General features: G+C 42.0%; 1 protein-coding gene across 3 annotated transcripts in view; it reads right to left on the minus strand.

The window, feature by feature from the left end:
• l1camb (L1 cell adhesion molecule, paralog b) overlaps positions 1 to 23,212 on the minus strand; it is an 80,915-nt gene that overhangs the window by 23,279 nt on the left and 34,424 nt on the right. For all 3 annotated transcript variants that reach the window (XM_057363118.1, XM_057363117.1, XM_057363116.1), the window contains 6 exons: positions 22,969 to 23,139; positions 20,222 to 20,336; positions 8,942 to 9,126; positions 8,721 to 8,852; positions 1,053 to 1,190; positions 767 to 878 (listed from right to left, as the gene is read on the minus strand). In XM_057363118.1, the coding sequence (XP_057219101.1) occupies positions 767 to 878; positions 1,053 to 1,190; positions 8,721 to 8,852; positions 8,942 to 9,126; positions 20,222 to 20,336; positions 22,969 to 23,139 (853 nt within the window). The remainder of the gene's footprint in view (positions 1 to 766; positions 879 to 1,052; positions 1,191 to 8,720; positions 8,853 to 8,941; positions 9,127 to 20,221; positions 20,337 to 22,968; positions 23,140 to 23,212) is intronic.

Below are 23,212 nucleotides of genomic sequence, written 5' to 3' on the forward strand. Positions count from 1 at the left end.
TGGGTATGTCTGTCTTCTGTGTTTTCACCTTTTTCTTGTTTTTACAGGTACAACTTTAATTGTTTTGCTTATAGTCACTATGTCTTATGTACAGCTGCTTTGTAACAATTTAAATTGTAAAAAGCGCTATATAAATAAAGTTGAGTTGAGTTGATATATTACATTTTTTAATTTCAAGGTAAATATTAGTGTGTAGCCTCATGTGCAAAACTGTGGGAATAGATGGTGAAAACGTGAGCACAACTGATGTATTTGTGTATACGGATTTCAAAAATTCATGTTACGGTTTACAAAACTAAGCATGGATTGGAGCATGGATTGGAAACTTGTGGGTATGGTTTATTAATCCATGGACACGATTTGTTAAACTGAGGGAACGAATTACAAAACTGTGTCCCTGGATCTGTGTGTCCTCATGAGCTCTGTAATACGGCGAGGCTGCGCTAGGACCTAAAGATGACGTCACGTGTCTGAAACTTATGAATGACCATCACAGCTGTGAGTGCTGCCACCTAGTGGAGCGTTTCACCCGCTGTCAATCAATCACCTCTCTCCCAGCGTGCACGAACCTCACCACATCTCAAGAGGAAAAATAATATTTACATTCACAGCTATGCGTTTATCAAAACAACTTCAAATGGAAGCAATGTTCTACACTTGCGTTACTAGTATCATACACCCATTCATTCATTTAATAATAAGTATCAAACAACGAAGACTCTGTTTGTGAATAATTGCCTCTATAGAAATATATGTTTGTGCTCACCAGTCCACCTTGGGCCTCGGGGAACCAAATGTTCTGCACTCAAGTTCAGCGGTGGTTCCCGCCATTTTCTTGTACACCCACTCATCCACTGTCAGGATCTGAGGAGGAAGCTCTGACGGACGACAGGTGAAGCGGCATATTATTACATGACATATACTATTAACATTTCATTCATCAAATATCAATCTGAAAACATGAGCTGCTCCTTACAAAAACGGCAAAATATATTCATCTATGAAATGTGATAAATAGATTCGCCTGTACTGAGAATAAAACTAAAGCTCACCGACGACATAGACGTGTGTGTTGATGAGGATGTGGCCGTGTTTGTTGGTGGCTTCACACTGGTACACGGCTGTATCGTTGTACTGAGCGTCATTCAGAATCAGAGTACCAGAACTTACACGCCGCCTCTGAGGCAAATCTACAGACATGTGACGGAATCAACGGAGTTTAGTGTGTACAATACATTCAGTTCTGTAAAACACACACACACACACACTCATATAACATACATTCAACACAAAAGTAATCCCTGCCCCTTGTGACGTTAAATAAGCATCTTATAAAGCGAGTCAATTGATCTGTGCAAGAATCTGAACGCTATTATCACATCTTCGGGTGAATCCAACATTCATGTGCCCCACGCACTTATAGGGCAGATCCTTTGTATAGTAAGAGTTCTGGGGGAGATGAACAGCTGTTTTTCGTAAATATAGCCGTTATTCATAATGAATGCAGTTATAAAAACAACACCGTTTTCCCCTTATCTGAGACAACCGTTCACGTGGTGTACCCTTCCTACAGTTAGCCTACTTTCAAGGGCACAAAACGCGTTTTAGAACACGACCTATCGCGTGCGCAAACCGATTGCCTGTGGCTGCGCAATGCATTGCTGATTATAACGTTGTAAATTACATTAAGTTTCTTGGACTGACCGATCAAATCGCTTTATAAGACGTAAAACATTATGAGCCGCGGGAATTACTTTCGTATTGAATGTAGCAGCGTTTTGGGCTTTTAAAGATGTGGCGTCTCAGGAGGACGTGCATTTAAAGCACACCGTTCTTAAAGTCTCGCCACTTATTTGAAATGTTAAGGCAGGCCAGGAAAAGATGATTGACGGGCAACGTTTGGCCCGCGGACCGCCAGTTGACTAGCCCTGCTGTAGAGTATGTACATGCAATTCCTTATACCCTGCGTTTTATAAATACTTTTATATTGGAAAAAATGGCAAAACATTTGCGCACTGTCATTTAAGACACATTATTATAATAATTTACAGTATACATTTTTTTTATTCTAAGCATTTTCAAATATTCCTCTAATTCAAGGGCGTGCAATTAATCCCAAGGGGCCACATGAGAAATGGGACTGTAGTGGAGGGCTGAACCACAAGGGTAAACTTAAAACTTCAAAAAATTCAAAAATCATGTTTTTTATTATGTTATCATGTTTTTATTGTTTTTTTTAGCTGTATTAGTTATTATGGCTTAAATAAAAAACCAACTGCACTTTGATTGCTATTAATTGGAATGCACAAAAAACATACATGATTTTTGATTGTTTTATAAAATGGAGTTATCTCATTTTGGAACCAAACTCTTATGACGGGAACCAATTCACACTCTGTGTCACTCCGCCCTTACTACAAAACTAGTAACGTGTGTTAACAGAGTAAACAGGGTGGGTCTTGGGGTTGACTCTGGGACTTTGTGTACACACTTGTAAGTGATGCGATGTCTGGTGGTCTGTTAAAGCAGACCTTTGGCAGGGTCTCTCTTACGTCCACAAGATTCAAAGCATGCAGTGGTAACTCAAATGTAGACCCAGATGATATGAGACACTGGCGAGCAATTCTCAGCTGCCTTTTGTTTCCAAAATGTTTGAAAAAGAAGCTTTAAATCAGTTACTCTTATTTTTATGCGAGCATTGTATAATTGAAATGTTTCAGTGTGGTTTTACAACAGCCCGCCCACGGCACAGTATCAGACTCACTAAAAGTCATCAATGATTTTTGGCTTAAGACAGAGGAGATGAGCTCATGTTCCTATCGCTTGATTTGAGTTCTGCCTTTAACATGGACATCCTTATTTCCCATCTAACATTTGATAGGTTTGAAAGTGCGTTCCTGAAATGGTTTCAGTCATATTTAAATCACAGGGATTTTTCAGTTAATTGTCAAACCTCAACCGCGGGGAAAAGACATCTTCTTGCATGGTTAGATTGTTTCTATTACACATTTTTTTGCTTATATTTGCTTCCGTTGGGTACTATTTTTTAGAAAGCATGGATTGTCATTGTCCAGTGTTACACCGATGACACCCCTCTGGACTTCATCGATCTCACAGGATACACTATTAACTTTGTCTTTAAGCTGGCGTTCCTGCAGCAGCTCTGGCTCGATTACAATCTGCGCAAAAAGCGGTGGAGACTCGTAAAGAAGGTTAAAAGAAACATTTAAATCCCTAACTCCAGTACTAGCCAAAACACTGGCAACATTTTAGTGTTTGTTTATGAATCAATTTAAATGACCAGTCTCTAATGCAGGAGGACCGTAGCCTTCCAGGAGCATCTCTATAATCCCTTCAGAACATTGCACTCAAAACTTGAGAAAACTGTTCTGGTGTTGCTTAGGACAGATGATCTCCAAAACAAACAAAAAAGGATTGATTATTTGCAGTCATACAGCCAAAAGTGTGCAATGAGCTGTCTTCATCCATCAGGTCTGCTAAATCTCTACCGGTGTTTAATCGCCTGTTGAAAACTCATTTTATGTTGGAAGCTTTTAATGTCTAACTGTGTTTGTGTGATGTAAATGATGTTCATTTTTACTTCTGTAAAGCTCCCTGGTCAACCTTGGTTGTTTTATCTGTGCTATATACAGTAAATAAACAAGACAAGATGGCAAAAGATAAGTCAGGACTAGTGAAAGTGAGTGTTGTTTCTGCTGTTACACTAGAATGACATTTAGAGGAGTTTACTGAACTGTAAAGGGGGTCAGACACCGGAAACTCCGGGTCACGCCATACAAACATTGTTTTCTACAGTACAGTACACACACTGGCTCCGCCATGTCCACTACAACTCAGAATCGGCCGTGCCACGCTTTAAAAACCTTCTCAGGGTCGGTTCCACATTTGTGGGATGATCTGCCCGCTGCTACAAGATCAGCAGATTCTGTGGCCATCTTTAAGAACCGTCTGAAAACACATCTCTTCCGTCAACACCTGACTGATCAGTTCTGACTTCTATCTCTTTTCTACTCTTTCTATATAAAAAATAAAATAAAATACTTATCTCTCTATACTGTGGTAGGCTATATGAGACCCGTTTTCTTTTATTGCACTTATGCTTTTTGTTGTCCTTATGCTGTTCCAATTACTTCCATTGTTTCCCTCATCTGTAAGTCGCTTTGCATAAAAGCATCTGCTAAATGACTCAATGTAAATGTAAAAACAGCTGTGTTAAAACAACAAAATACATTTTGTGTTTAGTTAAGGACAACACATTAAGTGAACTCATCTCTGTGTTATTTCTTTCGACAAACCACTTTTAGCCAGGGATGGGCTTTACTGGTCCTGGAGAGTTTAGCTCCAACACACCTGAAACTGAATTTACACATTAAAATACGGCCAATGGAAACACGTCAATTTCACAAAAACTCCCATATTTCGCAAAAAGCTTTTCACACTCGCTTGAGGTGTTTTTTCAGTCAATACAAAAAAGGCATATATCACAAAACTGCAATGGAAACACTTTTTGTCGCATTTACAAATCATGCGGGGTGTAAAGTCACATGACCATTCGCAGTGTGTTTGGCCAGAACATTTGGAAAGATAGGATGTAAGGAATTCACATTAAAGCCGGCATGAAATTAAAAATGTTATTTTTAATCTTATTGTTTTACACGGTGGTGCAGATTTAGTATGAATTATGTATTAGTGCACATCATTGTTTTGAATCAAAAACGTTAATCTCCTACCTCTCTTCACTTCTTGTCACGAGGAATAGCGCGAGGGTGGGGATTCAATGACTGACTGAATGCAAACTGGTTTACGAGTCCATTTTGTTGGCAACGATCCAACTTTAGACGATCCAATCAGAACTAGATGAACAAAATCAAGTCCCGCCCTACATTTTTTTCTCATTTCAGAAGTTGTTTCACTCGGATATACTGTATGTCACGATATGGGAAAAAAAGACAATCGCTACTTGCGTTTCATACCGACTTTAAGGCCGCTTTCACATCTAGTTCGATTATAGGATGACCCAAATGCAGAAAAACGAAGGTGTGCAGTATGGAGATTTATTAGCAACATTGAGTTAAATATATAGGGAAATATAGACATGTATCTTCCCTCTTTCATCATAATAGGTGGAACTGTGCACCTCTAACCTAAAAAGAACTATGGCCAGAATGATTTATCGTGAGAAGAAATATAACATAACATCGTTTAATGGAAATATCTTTTAATTGACATTTAGAAAATATCATTCAAGTTTTGTGCAAATCTGTAACGGAAACCTGACTCTCCAGGACCAGAAATGCCCATCTCTGCTTTCAACACAACTTGTATTGTCCCTTTCATTTATTTCACATAAAATCAACACAATAATAACACATGATGTTTTTATTAACAAAGTTCGGGAGAAGCCGGAGCATATAATTAAGACCGGCTGGTTCGTTATCAGCAATCACGACTCTACCCTATCAGCTCAAGCGGACCAGCACATAAATAGACCAGGAATCCTACCTGAAACCATCTCTAAAGGATTACACATCCCACCACCTCCCCGGCTCCTCCACTTGAGCTCTTGTTGATAGCAGGACTCCGGGGGGTGAGTTCTGGGTTCGGCCGTTTCAGAGCTCGGTGCACTCGCCCCTATTGGGGGGAGAGAGCGTACCGGGTTCGGAAGGAACCAGCGAGCTCAGAGCCCGCTCCCGGACAGCACGCCAAATACGCATACCTTTACTACCCCTGCTATTTTTATTATCTGCACAGGTGAACTCGTGAAATAGGCCCGGTTTCACAGACAGGCCTTAGTTTAAGCCCGGACTAACCCTTAGTGAAATTATGATATTTAAACCACTTTTATAAAAATTCCCTAGTTAAAAACATTACTGGTGTGCCTCTTGAGACAAAACAATGGCACTGACATACTTTAAAATGTTTTAAGGTGAGTTATTTTCAGTTAAGACTGCTCAAACATCAGTTTTAGTCTGGGATTAGCCATAAACCTTGTCTGTGAAACCGGGCATTTATGTGTTAAATAGCCTAGAACGGACAATGTGTTAATATTACATCAATTTTATATATTTATCTGTTTGGGATTAACAGGGCATTAGAAAATGCTTTAACCGATAAAGGAAAACAATAACGGATTTTCTTGATATAGAGCCTATTCGTTAAATAACGTAGAAATCATTGGAAGTTTAATAGAACTTTGCTTAAAAGTGAGGCTTTCTGTAAATCGATCATTTTAATGATTAAAGAAGTAAAAAATAGGTCAGAATTGTCTCCAACTGGGAATGGGTCAATTTTAATATTAAAAGATTGGCAATTATATAAGGGAAACATATTGCATATCATAGAAAATCAAGACTGGTATCAATAATAACAAGATTAAATTTGGCATTAAAACCTATTTTGATTTAAAAGAGCAGGAGGAATTTCAACTTCTTCAATCTGAACTGACTTTTACACAGAAAAGGAAAATGGGGCTTTTATACGCTCTAGAGCCAGGTGGATTGAAGAGGTGAAAAATTATTAATATTTATTTAATTTAGAGAAACATAGGCAGTCTTTAAACAAAAAACTTAATATTAATAATCACATAAATGAAGATAAGAAAATGATTGATTATTACATTTATTCTTTCTTCTAAATTTTCTGAGAGAGATTGTGATCTTTTCTTATCCTTCTTGAAAGATAAAGTTTCTATTATAGATGGTGATTTTAGTAAAATTATGGAAGCTGATATTAGTTTTGCAGAATTAGATTGAGCTATTACACAGATGTCCAACGGTAAGTCCCGGGTTTTGATGGTATCACTGTGGAAGTATATAAACAATTTTGGCCTGAAATAAAAACTCTAGTGTGTGAAGCATTAAAAGAGTGTATTGACAAAATTGAATTATCGCCGTCAATGAAACATGGTTTAATTATTTTAATTCCAAAGCCAAATAAGGATAAACTGCTATTAGATAGTTGGAGACCGATAACTCTTTTGTCCAATGATTACAAATTGCTTTCTCATGTGTTTGCAAATAGACTTAAAAAACGCATTGGTACAATTGTTAGTGAAACTCAATCAGCCTTTATTAAAGGAAGAAATATTCACAATCATACCAGACTTCAACTTGATATGCTCGATTATAATTATTTAATTACCAAGTCAAGTTTACTTCTATTTCTAGACTTTTTCAAGGCGTTTGATACGCTCGGACATCATTTTTTGTCATTAAGTCATCAGAAATGTTTGGTTTTGGACCGGTGTTTCGTAAAGTAATTTACATGTTTTATAATGATGTTTCTAGTAGTATTTCCCTAAACTTAGGTCCGTCACCCAGAATTCTAATTAAATGAGGGCTCCACCAGGGATAGCCCTATTTCACCTTTACTTTTTATCTAGCAGTGGAATTAATGTCTATATTCATAAAAAGGTTTTAAAATAGTATTGGTATTGATATTCTTGGTAAGACTTTTACCATAAGTCAATTTGCAGATGATACTGTTTTATTTCTCAGGAATAAAGAGGTGCTTCCTTTTGTTATTGACAAAATGTCTACCTTTTCTAAGGCATCGGCTCTGACTTTAAATCTTAAAAAATGTTAAATGATGGCTATCCTATAAAAGAAATTGTCAAATATTTAGGCGTTATGATTACCAAAGATTTGAAAATAGATAACATTTAAATGTTGATGAACAGCCGGTTTGAGTATAAATGAAGTTTTCAATTAATTGCCTACTCTCAGTTTTTTTTGTCGCTTGCTCCGGTTTCGTGTTTTGGCATTTTAAAGCAGTACTTACACCTGGTTAGGATCCACCAGCGAGAAATGCGAATACTTGTAATGTTTCCCCGGTCTTAAGATTTTGTTCAGGAGTGTATATGTGGCGAGGGGGGGGCGTAGTTCAGCGAGGTCTGCAGCGGGAGAGAGAGCTGGGAGACGAGCGGCGAGTAAGTGGGTCAAGTGCAAATGACGAACACCTCCGTCTCGTTTCAGTAAGGGCATGGAGAGACCGCATTTAAGGACCGTGACAACAGAGTGGGATTGAGAGAGAGACAGACTGCTTTCTGGCCTTTGTGTAGAAACCCTGAGGAACCGAAGGAGCGATCTTGGAAGAAGCAACTATCGAAAGACTGTTATATACTTCCGATTTAAAGGGGGTGCTAAGTGAACACCCTTATCTGTTAAGTTTTGTATCTATTTTGATCTTAATAAAGCCAGTAGCAGTACAGCCAACCTCGTCCTCTTCCTTCCTATCTATTGAACTCGTTACAGTATATAATTGGATATTAACCAAAATTGAGAAAATTCCTCCTTTTGTTTTGAAGGATATTCAGTTTTTTCAAGGGTGATCTAAATTCCTCAATATTTGATGTTATAAACGTGGTTTTATTGTTGGGTAAATATCATATTCACATATGCAAGTAGAGAAAATGTAAACCATCATTTAATTTGTTTAAGAGCTATAATTATTGTAAGAAACCAAATAGAAAATATCTAAGTTTATGTGCCTCTCTCTCTAAATGTATATTATTTTAGTGTATTAGTGTTTGTTTGTTCTTCAGTTGTTAGTCTAAATTCCTGCTCCTCTAAAATGTAATAAAAAATATATAATTTGATTTTTTTTTATGTGTACAGTATTAACTATGTCATTCATATCTGTGGCCAGTGTGTTGCGCGAGTGACGTGTGAATAAATGAAGTGAGGTATTGGATGAAGCACCTGTGTAAGGGTCACCGTTGATCCTCCAGGTGATGTTTGGTGTGGGGACGCCCTCCGCCTGACAGTCCAGTCGTATGGTCTCTCCAGGGGCGTACAGGCGATCCTCTGGTTTCTTGGTCCAGTATGGAGCAGCTGAAAATGTGTCGAATAATCAAATGACAAAACCTTCTGTAAGGTTTGTAAAAACTGCTATGGGTTGATGGTGCATGTGAATGTCGTACCCTCTACTGTCACAGTGTAGTAATGCGTGACGGAGCCCTGACTGTTTCTGGCAGTGCAGGCATACTCGCCGTCATCCGCCTCGGACACGTTCTCAATCTGAAGCCAGCGGTTGAAGTTCAGTAGCTTGGCTCGTGTGGGAGAGAGAGGGCCATCCTTTCGCTCCCAGTGCACGGATGGTGTCGGCCTTAAGCCAAAGAAGGAAAAAAGAACACCCAAACAAATCATCAGAAGCCAAAATCTCACTCATTCCTCCTCTCAGACAGTGCCATAGCAGATTCAGCGCCTCTGCCATAATGTATCATTTATAAACGTGAAAAGAGCAATGCAAACAAATGCTGCTGGAGAACGACGGCCAATCCCACGTATCTCTTTTCCCTTTTTTTGTTTCTGTTAAGCTGCCGTGCAATGATATGAAAAGCACCATCAAGCAGAAATACAGTGAAATGACATGATGATATTAATGTATGATATTTATGAGCTCATTGACTCAAAATAATGTGACCTTTGCATGTGAACAAAGAAAGAAACATCTTAACTATTAAAAGTGATAGTTTACCCCAAAATGAAAATTCACTCAGATTGTAAATGTCACTTGTCATTTCAAACCAGTATGACTTTCTTCCGCAGAACACAAAAGAAGATATTTTGAAGAAAGTTGGTAACTGAACAGCACCGGCACCCGTTCACTTCTAATGTATATGAACACAAAACCAATGCAAGTGAATTGGGGCCAGTTAACAATATTTTTCGAAATATATTTTAATTGAGTTCTGCAGAAGAAAGTCATACGGGTTTGAAAAGACAAGAAGGTAAATAATGACAGAATGTTCAGTTTTGGGGAACCTATCACTTTAAAGGCGGGTCAACTTACTGCTAAAAGATGCTAAAAGACGTTGTGATGTCATCCGTTCATAATGCTGATAGATCATAGGATCTGAATTTCTTAAAGCAAAAACTTCTTAAAGTTTGTGTGTGTGTATTTCCTTAGAATGATGAAATTTTGACTTGAGAGTACAGACATCCATTTTGTGTTGTATTTCATTTCTTATTTCCTTATCCTTTTTATTCTTTATTATTATTATTCTGCTATATATTTACTTTATTAGTTATAGATTATATTCATTTCTTATTAGTTATTATATTCTATATTACTTTTCTTAATGCTATATTCTACATTCTGTTGGATGCTGCATGTGTATTGTCTTCACAAGTAGTGATGAGTTTGCAGTGGTCTCATACTCAAGGTTCATAATAATGTCACCAGACAATGTTGTGAAGCAGTAATTTTCCACTGTCTATGTTGGTATAATAACACCTGCTCAATGTGTTTCTAGTCAGATGAAGTCGGACAAAGAGAAATTACCATTCTAACTCTGTCTAGGACTCTAGTTAGACGGAGATAGAGTGAACTAGAGTCCTAGACAGAGTTAGAACTTTGAACTACAGTAACCTTTGTTCATTTTTCTTTTTGTTTGAACTGCCTGCTGTTCTTCCCCTCTGACATCCAAGTCTGCCGGATAGTCAGATCTATCAGTTTTGGCGTATGAACAAGATGTAACAACACTACGGTATCATTTTGATCAAAAACATCACAGCTTTAGAGATGTGACCACGAGTGTGTGACAGAAAAAATCACTTTTTGTGTGTAAATGTGTACATCATTTGAGTCACTTTTCAAGAGTTGCTTAAAGTTGCCAAATAAATCTTAATTAATAGCTCAATTTGTGTATAGGTACATTTTGAAGAAAAGTGTCAAGGATTGGCAGAAGAGAACCCAAATGCAGGCAGGCGGTGAAGGGGTTAACAAACAAGATGAAACAGGAACAGGGAGCACATGGAACGTCAAGCAGACATCAACCACGGGTAAGCTCGGCAAACGTACACACTCAACGCAATGACCGACACAGGACAATGACACATGAGGGTATTATATAGGGAAGACAGACAAAGGATAACGACACGGGGCAGGTGTGGGTAATTAAACACTCAGGGAAAGATAACGAGGAAACGAGAGGAATGGGGCCAATGACAAGACACTGGAGAGAACGTATATTATTGTCAAAAGGACAATAATATGTCTCTCTCCACACATAACCAAAAGCTTTGCCATGGCTCTGCTACAGGACCAAGAAAAACATGACTAAGGAAGCAGAGCCATGACAAAAAGTTGCAACACAATTGTATGAAGTTAAATCAGTAGCTTAACTTCAGAGCATGTCGATTTTAAATTTAGGAACAAGTATTTGTACTTGTAGACTAAGATGTGCACTCAAAGCCTGATTGTGAAAACTAAAAAAACTGAAGTTAAAATGTGCTACTCGTGGACAAAAATCACAAATCTGTGTTCTGAATTTGAAGTTGCAGATACAATGTGTAAACTGGCATTCACAAAAATACTGTCATGGCTCTGCTTCATTTAAGTCATGTCTTTCTTGGTCCAGTAGCAGAGCCATGACAAAGCCTTTGGTTATGTGTGGAGAGAAAAATATTATTGTCCTTTTGACAATAATATACGTTCTCTCCAGTGCCTCGTCTCTGTTTCCTGCCATCTCGTTTCCTTGTTATCCTTCCCTGAGTGTTTCATTACCCACACCTGCCCTGTGTCGTTATCCCTCGTTTGTCTCCCCTTTAAATACCCTCTTGTTTCTTTGTCTTGTGCGTGTGGATTGTACTCTGTACTATGTTTGTAATGCGTGTACTTCGTTCCTTGTGTGCCTTGTTCGTTCTGTTCCTGCTCCCCGTCAAGTGTTGGTAATTGTTTAGTTTATTCTTTTATTTTGATCGTGTTCTGTCTTGTCCCCCTCGTGGGAAGTTTTTTTGTTTTATGGTTGTTGTTTTTTCTCAGTTTAGTTTTTTCCCCATTGTGGGTGTTTTTGTTTCTGTCTTGTTTTCAATAAATATTTGTTAACCCCTTCACGTCTGCCTGCGCTTGGGTTCTCTGCACCTCAACCCTGACAAATACACTGACAGATACAAATATATAGCACATATTTACACTGATTCTTACTGTTTTTAATGTTGTTCATATATTTATGTGGTGCTTTAAGACAAACCATGTGCCCATTTACAATTTTAAACAATTGCTGAGTATCTTCTTCATAAAACTGCAGTTTACCAATGGCCATGGATATTTTTATAAACAGAGTTTTTCCTTTTTCGTTTGAAAAAAACCAGCTTCCACATGAAAATGCAAAAACATGCTATAAAGCGCTGTCAAAATTACGCCAAACCAACAGGTGGCGACATAACCCTAACCATAAATCTGTGTTGGCCAATCAGAAGCCTGGAATCTGACGTCAAACACATTCCAACGTCATACGCCAAATCTACGGTTTCACTGTCTGCACAACAACACTGAAACCAGAGTTTCTACAAATCTTGACCCTGGAAGGAGTTTTCAAAAAAGTTCAGTTTCATTGACCAAGTACTGCATTTGCGTGTAGACAAACGGCCAAACCGCAAACACACTGGTTTTGAAAATACCTGTGTTCATGTTCAGTTTAAAAAAACTGCTCCAGTTAATGACGTCATACACCTGTAACCAATCACATCAACTCATTTGACCAGTGCCGTCGCAAGGGCTGTGCAAAGTGTGCTAGTTCACACGGCCTCGTGCCTCCACATGGCCTTGCGCCTGCCCGGCTGTGAGGGGTCTAATGAGTCGGCTCCTTTAAGATCCAACTTCAATTTGTCTTTTTTTTTTAAAGAACACATGAAAGAATAGAAGACATTTTCGCCATGAAAACTCAAAGAACTAATTAAATGTTGTTTTGATGTGCGTGCATCTGCTGGTATACTGCTGACATTCTCCCGTTCCTCCCATGCTGTGTGCACATGCAACGCAACAGCAAGTGCATGGAGTGCGCTTTAGAAATTTCTAGTTAGAAAACAAGATGAGTAAAAGTCTTGCATATCTTGCAGTATCGGTAGTTAAATGGCCATTTTTAATGTTATCAGTATCAACTGATAATAAAATGTAGGCCGATATATTACAGCTGATAAATCATAAATTATTTCCTCTGGTTACGCTTCTTCATCTACACGCTGCTCACAGTTAAAATACAGTACCATACTGTTTTTCTGTAGTGATCATTCACTTACTGCTATTAACAAAACATTGCTGATGTAGGTACAGTAAGTAGATATTTATGATTGTGTAAATTATAGGAACAAAAGCATATTGTTTGAATCAGACTGCTGTCTGAATGCTTTCTGTCTTCTGGAAGAACATCTGGAATTTGTTTATTAAATAAAAAATACACCAGAAAAATTTGAAGGTCAATGAATCGTTAACTAGTGTAAAGTAGGCTTGGTACATGATTTTCAGGGGGGGAAAAGTGGGGGCAAACTAATGGATACCCTGTTTTCTGCAGTCAATGTTTTCAAATAAAAGCAGTTGTCCACTTTTTGCCTTTTGTTTCAGTCTTAGGGAATTTTATATTAATATTTAGATACTGTATATAGGCCAATATACCAGTTATCGGCTTACAATGTTAAAGAATTATCGGTTATCGTTATTGGCCAAAATTTAAATATCGGTGCATCCCTAATTTGAATGCATTTTAACAGTCTGCCCGAGATACAACTGTATGCTGCTGTTTTGCGTATTGTTATTTTTTATATAAAGGTTTTAAGTTTGTTCTATATTTGCACGCTACAAAAAAAGAATATTAGGCTAATCTGGATATTTTAAGATTTTGTATAATTACATTGACATAATTTAAGTGATACATGCTGCTTACTAATAGTTTTAAAACATTGGTAAGTTTGCGTGAATTTTAAAAGCGAGACTGTGATTCATGCACATGCACGAAAGTTGCATTCGTTAATATAGCAACAGAATCACTGCACGTTTTCTTTTTTTTTGGCAAATCATCATAAATCATGAAACCTACTCAAAAACCATTCTCTCCTCCAGAGGGCCTCACACCCCTCTTGCGTCGACCCTGCATTTGACCCCTGTGGATCACCAGTTTATGGCATAAATATGCAAAGATGCCCCATTGATTCGGGCTGAAACAGTCGCTGCATTGCTGTGTCAGGTCTCAGTTCCCTTTCTGTCGGTCTCTCGACATTGTGTCGAACCGACAGATGGGGTTTGACTTGAGAACCTATCATCTTCTGACTAATTTTGAAAAGGCCAATAAAATTGGCGAATTAAATTTGCATGCCGGACTCCGCCCCGGATATCCGAGTATAAAAGGTAGATGGCGTGCTGCATTCATTCACCTTTTGTTCTTTGGAGCCTTCGCATCTCATGACAAGACTCACTCAAATTGCCAGATTCTTATGACGTGGTGCAGCGGATTGTCCCTCGGCAGTGACTTCCCCTGTTCTCATGGGTGCAACACTCTCGTAGAGGAGGGGGACGGATACGACGTCTGCCTCAAGTGCTTCGGCACGCAGAGGCAACATTCGTGGATACGTCCTGCCCGCACTGCGGGCGGATGACGATCCAGACATTGCGGTCATGGGTGGCTGTGTTCTTATGGACCCAGCCACCACCTCGTCTGCTTCCTGTCCCATGATAGCAGCGGCTTCGGCCCTGCCATGTGCCACGGCGAGCAGTGAGAGCGATATGGGGATTATCGTGAGCGCTAATCCGTCAACCACAGGCTTGCGGACCGTTCGCGCCCCGTCTCACTAGTCTGACCATTCCCAAAGAGACGGTTCCATCTTGTTCCTCAGCCACGTATTCAGAAACGATGTGTGATGAAGATGAGAGGTCGAAGGCAGCATCGGAGGCCGACCCACTGGTGTCCAACTCCATCGCTTCGGCCCCGGTACCATTTTTTCCCGGAAGTGCATGAGGAAGTTTAGTAAGACCTGGAACACCCCCCTCTCGGCACGTTCCCGTCAAACTAGCTTCGTCGTCCATACTTCCCTCGAGGGGGGGCAGCTAGGGGCTACGTCGACTTGCCCCAGGTGGAGCGTGCAGTCACGGTGCTTTATGCCCGCAGACGGCGGCCACCTGGGGAGGTCAACTCTGCCTCCCGCCCAAGCTTTCGGCATCTCTGGTTTCGAGGGCTTACAATGCCGCGGGCCAAGCTGCCTCCGCTCTGCACACCATGGCTATCCTGCAGGCCGAGGTGTTGAAGAGCTCCTCGAGGGTAAGACCGATCTTGTAAGGACTTGTGCAGGAACTCCGCTTCGCCACCGACCTCGCCCTACGGGCGACCATGGTGACATCTGCTCCTCAGCAGCACTGGACCTCTTCGACGCCGAATCCGGCTCCGGTGTCCCCTACCCAGGCGGCCCCATGGGAGAAGACGTCGAGGAGGAGACTACCGTCCCATCACAAGCCGCCGCAGAGTGGCCCTGACGGGACAAGTCCAGGGAGATCGAGACCACATCGGGCCTGACCCCAGCCATTCCATCGCTGGTCGGTCGGTCTGGGATGGTTCCTGCCCCGTCCCAGCACGTGCTGGGCCCTTTCTGGGGCCTTGCGCCCATGTTCTGGGAGTTTTGTCTCTCTTCCTCAGGGTTTTTCTTCAGCCACTCTCACCCTCCAGAGGACAGTTTTCGTCAACTCTACATTGCGTCATGGCGAGATGCAATATCGGGCATACACTCCAGCAGCCCTCAGCACTCTCAGTTCGACGGTGTGCTGAGCTGCATTATCGGTAAGTCAGCAGAGCCGCTCTCCTCCCGGGGGGCCCCCTCCCCACGGCGAGGGAGCCGCACTGCTAGCCATCGAACCACCCTCCGGGGATTGATGAAGCAGATCGAACCTAGGGAGGGCGATCTGTCTCGGCTATGCGATCCAATTCGGCAGACACCCGCCTAAGCATGCGAGGTAGGAGCTCCCGTGCATTGGGCTGGGGTCGCCACCCTTTTTGTGAAGGAAGCGATGGGGCCGAGATGTTCTGCGGGTTTTACAGCCCGTACTTCATTGTCCCCAAGCGGGGGGTTGCGCCCCATTTAGATCTGCATACCCTGAACAGGCACTTGCACAAGCTGCCGTTCAGGATGTTCACACAGAGGCGCACCCTGACGTCTGTTAGATGTCAGGACTGGTTCATGGCAAACGACCTGAAGGACATGTACTTTTATGTCTCGCGAAGGACGGCATATCAGTACAGGGTCCTCCCCTTCGGTCTGTCCCTGTCTCCATGAGTCTTCAGGAAGCTCGTGGAAGCCGCCCTCGCTCCCCCAAGGGAGAGAAGCGTGCTCATACTCAACTATCTCGATAACTGGCTCATCTTGGCACACTCACGAGATCTGTTGTATACAGACAGGGACCTGGTGTTTCGGCACCTAGATCGTTTGGGATTACGGGTCAACCGGGAAAAGTGCAAGCTCTCCCACGTGCACAAGCAACAGCCAGCGGTCCCCCTGAAACTATTTCAGAGGCTCCTGGGACACATGGCGTCCTCAGCAGGGGTGATCCCCTTCGAGTTGATGCACATGAGACCGCTCCATCACTGGCTACAGAGTCGAGTTCCCTGGAGAGCTGCACACCAGCAGCAGGCGTGTAGTCACGCGTCTCTGCCGATGCACTCTAACCCCTTGGTCTTCAATGACCTTTTAAGGGACGCGTGTCATGTCGAATCCACCCCCTGCACAGTACAGCTCATTGGGTGCAGTTCGGGCGGGCGCAGGTATACCTGTTCGCCTCCCTGGACACCACCCATTGCCCGCTACGGTACTTCGTGCCCGAGGCCCCCCTCGGCATGGATGCCCTAGCGCACAGCTGGCCTCGGAGCAAGCGGAAGTACGCCTTCCCCCCAGTCAGCCTCATTGCACAGCTCCTGTGCAAGGTCAGGGCAGAGGAGCATCAAGTGCTACGAGTTGCGCCGTACTGGCCCAACCGCATTTGGTTCTCAGAGCTAATGCTCCTGACGACAGCTCCCCCTGGCCAATTCCCCTGAAGAAGGACCTTCTTTCGCAGGGGAAGGGCACGTTGTGGCATCCGAGCCAGACCTCTGGAACCTCCATGTCTGGCTCCTGGATGGAACAAGGAGATCCTGGCCTACCTATCCTGGTGGTGGTTGAGATCAACACTAAGGCTAGGGCCCCTGCCACTAGGCGGCTGTACACCTTTAAGTGGCATCTCTTCTCGAGGAGAAGACCCGCGGAGTTGCTCGATCAGGAACGGGTTGTCCTTCCTACAAGAGAGACTCGAGAGTAATCTTTCCCCTTCCACACTGAAGTGTATGTAGCCGCCATTGCCGCTCATCACGAACCAGTTGCTGGAAAGTCTCTGGGACAGCACGACCTGATCATTATGTTCCTAAGGGGCGCGAGAAGGCGGAATCCGCCTCGTCCGCTCTCCGTACCCTCTCGGGACCCCTTCGAGCCCCTGGGATATGCCGCTCTTTCTCTTACGATGAAGACGGCTCCCCTGGTGGCGCTCACCTCCATCAAGAGGGTAGGGCATCTACAAGCATTCTCTGTGTCCACTGATTGCCTAGAGTTCGGGGCTGGAGACTCTCATGCTATCCTGAGATCCCAGCCCAGCTACGTGCCCAAAGTTCCCACCACTCCCCTTCGGGACCAGGTGGTGAACTTGCAGGCGCTCCCTACTGGGGAGGAAGACTCAACCCCATCCGTGTTGTGTCCAGTACGCACGCTGCGCCTCTACTTGGACCCCACGCAGAACTTTAGGAGCTCTGAGCAGCTCTTTGTCTGTTTTGGAGGTTAGCAATAGGGGAGAGCTGTCTCCAAACAGAGATTGGCGTACTGGATCGTGGACGCTGTCGCTACGGCGTACCAATCCCAGGCCGCCCGTGCCCGCTGGCGGTGAGGACACTCCACCTGGGGAGTAGCCTCCTCGTGGGCACTGGCGCAGGGCGCTGCTCTGGCAGACATCTGCAAGGCTGCGAGTTGGGCTATGCCCAATACCTTCGAGAGGTTCTACAGCCTCCGCGTGGAACCGGTGTGAGCCTGAGACTTGCCAACAGGTGAGACGGCTACCAAACCGCTCTAGTTGGTTCAGAACGCAGCAGCACGCCTCATCTTCCAACAGCCCAAAAGGGCTCATATGACACCCCTTTTCATCTCTCTCCACTGGCTACCGGTTGAAGCCCGTATCAGATTCAAGTCACTAATGCTTGCCTACAGGACTATCACTGGATCTGCACCGACATACTTTTACACCCTCCTACACTCCTACACCCCATCAAGATCCCTGCGTTCAGAAATCCAGCGGCATCTTGTATTGCCTTCTCATAAGGGCAGTAAATCGCTTTCCCGCTCTTTCTCCTTCACAACTCCTTCCTGGTGGAACATTCTTCCTAACTCGGTCCAGGCAACCACATCTCTCACAACATTCAAAAAACTACTTAAAACCCATCTCTTCTGTGAATACTTGACAGAAACTAACCCTCTCTCTTTCGCTCAACAGGTATTGGTCTGGCTTTTGTTGAAACCAGTAAATTTGTATTGGATTATTGTACAGTATTGTAACTTTGTAACCTATTGCATTATTGCTCCTGTATGACATATCGCTTATTGCTCCTTAAACTCTTTGTAAGTCGCTTTGGATAAAAGCGTCCGCTAAATGCCTAAATGTAAATGTACAGAATTCACTATTATTCTCATCCGCTGTTTCAGTGGGGTGTTATCCACCAGGGTGGGCCCCGAGCAGGCTCTGGTCATAGAACAAGAATTGTATACTCTCTTGTGTAAAGGGGCAGTAGAGTTTGTTCCACCACACAGGAGAGAAGCGGGTTTTCACAGCCGCTATTTCATTGTCCTAGAGAAGGACGGAGGTCTGTGTCCCGTTTTGTTCTTGAGACAGCTGCCCTGCTCTGTTATGTGGCTCGAGTTCAAAATGCTGACATTGAAACAAATCGTGACACAAATCAGATCCAAGGACTGGTTTGTCTCGACTGATTTCAAGGATGCATACTTTCGTGTCTTCATCCTTCCACATCACAGGGAGTTCCTGAGGTTCGCTTTTGGGGACATAGCGTACCAATAAAAGGCTCTTTATCACCGTGCACATTCACAAAATGTGTGGATTCAGCCCTGGCTTCCCTGCATATAGGGGCACTTGCATTTGGATTATATAGACGATTGCCTCACAATCATTGTTCTTGCCCATATGAGAGTGCTGATGCTGCGGATGAATCCCAAGAAGAGTGTGCTTTCTCCTGTCCAGAGAACCACTTTTCTGAAGGTGGTATGGGATTCCACAATGATGGAGGCACGTATTTCTCCTTTCAATGTGAGCCAATAATAAAGAATAAAGCTTTATAAAGCATTATAATTCACATACTGTAACTATGTGTTCAGATGTGTATAAAGACCTTACATAATGAAGCATTATGTTTTATTACTGTAATAAGCTCAATAAAACGGGAAGGAAGGAGGCGGGAACCGGCGAACAATCAAAAGACTTTAATCAAAATAAATAAACAATAAATCCAGCAGTAAAACAGGCCGGCAGCCCCTCGCGGACGACTGGCGGCCACACGAACATAAACAAAACTTAAATATCCGGGACCAGTCCTCTCTCGCCGTCTACTCCTGTCGCTCAACTTTTTATGCTTCCGATCTCCTCGGAAGGCCGGTGTGGCGCCCAGCTGACGCTCATTATTAATCACATCACCGGCCTCGCTTCCTCCTCCCATGGCTCTCGTCACGCCTCCCTCGTCACAATTACCTTAGGAAGAGCTATTTCTATCTACATACACCGTGGGTCAGTTTGCATAGAATTCACTATGTTGTTTCTACAGTTGTTTTCTACAAAAAAACATAATTTTGTTTCAAATTTCAGTGAAACCGTCATACTTATACTACTCTATACCATGTATTATTTTGTCAGGTACAGGCATGCTCAGGCTTTTTAAGTTTTCACATTGGGTCTGCGAGTGCACATTTTGTTCTCAATTCAATTCAAGTTCTCAATTTAAAATCTACAAGCTCTCAAGTTTAGCTACTGCTTTACCTTCATACAATTGCATCAATGCATCAAAGTTGGCATCAATGGATATGTTCATATATGTGAGCCAGTCTATGAAATCCAGTTTTATAATCTAGATATGACATCAAGAGCAACAAAGTTTGATTTCATCATCAATTTCATTCTGATTTCAATCTTTGACATTAGTCGGTATAACAGATGTCAATCTTATATTTTTACAGAATGTTCTTTACATTATGTAGAATGATTTTATGTAGAAATCACAAAAAAGGCCAGCTGGGTTGTCAAATGCATGTTTGTAATTGATGAAGAGTTACAGGTATGACACGTGGAATGATCACATTGTTAATTGTGTTGTGTTTGAAACTGGCAGGGTGAGACAAGCGTGTGGTTTGTTTTGTGAACTCACAGTCCATCAGGGATGCACTCCAGCGTCAGAGTTTGACCTTTGAGGATCAGGTAAGAAATATGACCTCCCGCTGGCTGCTTCATCTGCGGCCCACGATTTTCCACCACTGAGTTTGCTGTGAAAACAAAACCATGCGGCAAATATTATAATGCAGTTTTGAGTCCATAGTTATTTTAGTATTCATGTCTATAAATTGGCACTTCCGGTCAAAACGCAGGGTAACATTTTTCATGACAAAAATTCTTGAGAAATTATTTCTGCACAGGTTTGAAAATTGAGTGTTATAAAAGATAAAAAATATGTAGGAAACCACATAAAAATCATGTAAAATAACTAAATCCATTGCAATACTAAACAGGACAAAACATATTGTGAAGGAAAAAACATATATATTATTGTCACGATCCCAGTCCATGTTTCCCCTGTGTTTGTGGACTTTTCTGTCTCTTCCTGTTCTGTGTCATGTTTTGTAGTCCTTTGTAGTTTTTAGTGTTAATTAGTTCCTCCAGGTGTGTCTTGTTATATTGTTAGTTTCTATGTATTTAAGCCCTAGTGTTTCCTTTGTTTGGGGTCAGTCTTTGTTTCATGCTTTGTTTTTGTGCCTCCTTCGTTCTGTGGATTACCTTGGTTTGTCTTTGTTTGTTTCATTAAATTCAAAACCGCACTTGGATCTGCTTCTCTGCCTGGATTACTCACCGTTACAATTATATTGTGCACTCATAGTTCCAAACATTAGTCGTTTTGGTGTAATGTCCTTCAGAAGATTTAAGAATACATAAATGTTTTTCAGGAAATTAAACACATTTTTTACAGCAAAACCATTTTCAGAGGTTTACACCCACCTGACTTTAAACGAATCTAGTTGACTTTGTGGGCAGCACTGGATGTTTCTATCTATTGTAATAGTGATGTATGAGTCTCTTGATTGTCCTCAATGTAAAAAGAGGAATCTCAACATCATAGTTACTGCTGGACATGAGCCAAATATCCAGAAATGCTGAAAAAGCAAAGACTGTGGAGGACCTGGGTGATTGTTTTGAAGATCAGTAGACAGTCTAATGACTCATGACAAACAAGAAACCCTTAAACAACTATGACTAAACATAAAAACTGTCATTGGTTGTTTAGGTAACCTCATACAGTATTAAGAATCAGGGGCATGTAAACTTTTGCCCTGGGCTATTTTTTAGAAATTATGTTATTATTCTTTAATGTGAACTATATGTTATCATTTCTTTAGTGAAATAACTTGCTCAGGGCAGGACTAAATTAAAAATAAACCTTAATTTTCAAAAATCCTCTTATTTTTCCAAAAGTTTAAGCTTTTTCCAGATTCTGCAAGGGGTGTGTAAACTTTTGAGCACAACTGTAATTCAACATGAAATCAGTACACCTTCTGGAGTCATTGTCCGGCAGCGGCCCTATCGAGTCCCAGAAACCCAGTGGCAGGCTATTTTCAAGAGGAGGTTCAGCGGATGCTTTAGCTGGGGGTAATTGAAGCATCACGTAGCTCGTGGTCCAGCCCTGTCGTAATGGTCCCCATGCAAGACTGCACCCTCCGATTTTGCAAAGACTTCCGAAAACTCAACGAAGTCTCCTCTTTCGATGGCTACTGCTGGATCGACTAGGAAGAGCCAGGTACATCACCTTAGATCTTACCAAAGACTACTGGCAGGTGCCCCTGAGTCAAAAGAAAAAACAGCGTTCAGTACACCTAGCGGCCACTGGCAATACTGTGTCCTCCCGTTCGGCCTGCACGGGGCACCTTCCAACGTATGATGGAGATCCTGTTACGGCCCCATCTAAGTAATCATCCGCTGGCAGGACCATCTTGTGCTACTTCGGAAGGTGCTGAAATGGTCAAACGGACACTTCCGGGGCCGGGTTGGGTGCAGTTTTGTCCTAGATCCAGGAAGGAGAATAATACCCAATAATCTACATCAGTCTGAAGCTCATGGCCGCAGAGACAAGGTATGCCACATTCGAAAAAGAGGCAGAGATAACGAGGCAGGATCAGTGTCGCCATGGAAACCAGTCACAGAGCTCACCCAATCAGAGTGTGTTGATCATCTGCAGCTGAAGCCTGTTAGGAGCAGGGCTTTTAAGCAGCACCTAAACAAAGCCAAGTGAGCTAGTTCTCCCAACACATATTTGAAAAATATGAAAAGTTTTCAGAGAAGACAGAAATAAAAATATATGCTGTGGGAAAAGGCAACATATCCACTACTAAAATTTAAATGGATGATTTAGAAGGAATAATAAGGAATTCATGTGAACTTCAATCCTGTTGAAAAATCATCTCCGGGTGACACCTCAGGAAGCTGCTTGAGAAACTCATGAGAGCACATTTCTGCACATTCACAGAATATGATCGAATATAACATGTCATTTAATCATTCTCATAGTCGCATCAGTGATATTGTGATATTCCATCAGGTTAAGAAATCATAATTGGTAAAGCATTCTGTCATGGCTTCAATGGGCAGGAAACACAAATTCTGACCAAATTTGCAGAAACAATGTAAATGTAATAAAGATAATTGACACTGACCGTTTGACTGAATATCTGATGTGTATGTCTAATGGTTTTTGTCTAATGTAAAAAAGCATTTATAAGTGAGTGTATGTGCTTTGAAAAAGTGCTGGATTCACTGGCGGGACATCTGGTGTCCCTCCCACATTTCTAATGAAGTTTATTACAGTGTTACTCTTCAGAAAAGTGTTTGAGAAACACACGTGATACTCACACTGCATGACAGTGAAGGCTATGGGTTCTTTAGGCAGGATAATGCTGGCGTTAATGTAGTGAGCATTGCAGGTGTAGTCGTCTCTGCTGTCAGTGAGCAGTAAGTTGGCGAAGTACAGGTTTCCATCCAGTGCCGTAGTTACACGCTCGCTCAGGAGAATGTGACGCCAGTCTGCCAGTCAAACAGAGAAATGTCATTCATTTCAATTCACTTTGATGCTGCGACTGCAGTAAGGTTTGTTGGA

This window comes from Triplophysa rosa, linkage group LG21 (assembly GCF_024868665.1).
Source record: "Triplophysa rosa linkage group LG21, Trosa_1v2, whole genome shotgun sequence".
NCBI lineage: Eukaryota > Metazoa > Chordata > Actinopteri > Cypriniformes > Nemacheilidae > Triplophysa > Triplophysa rosa.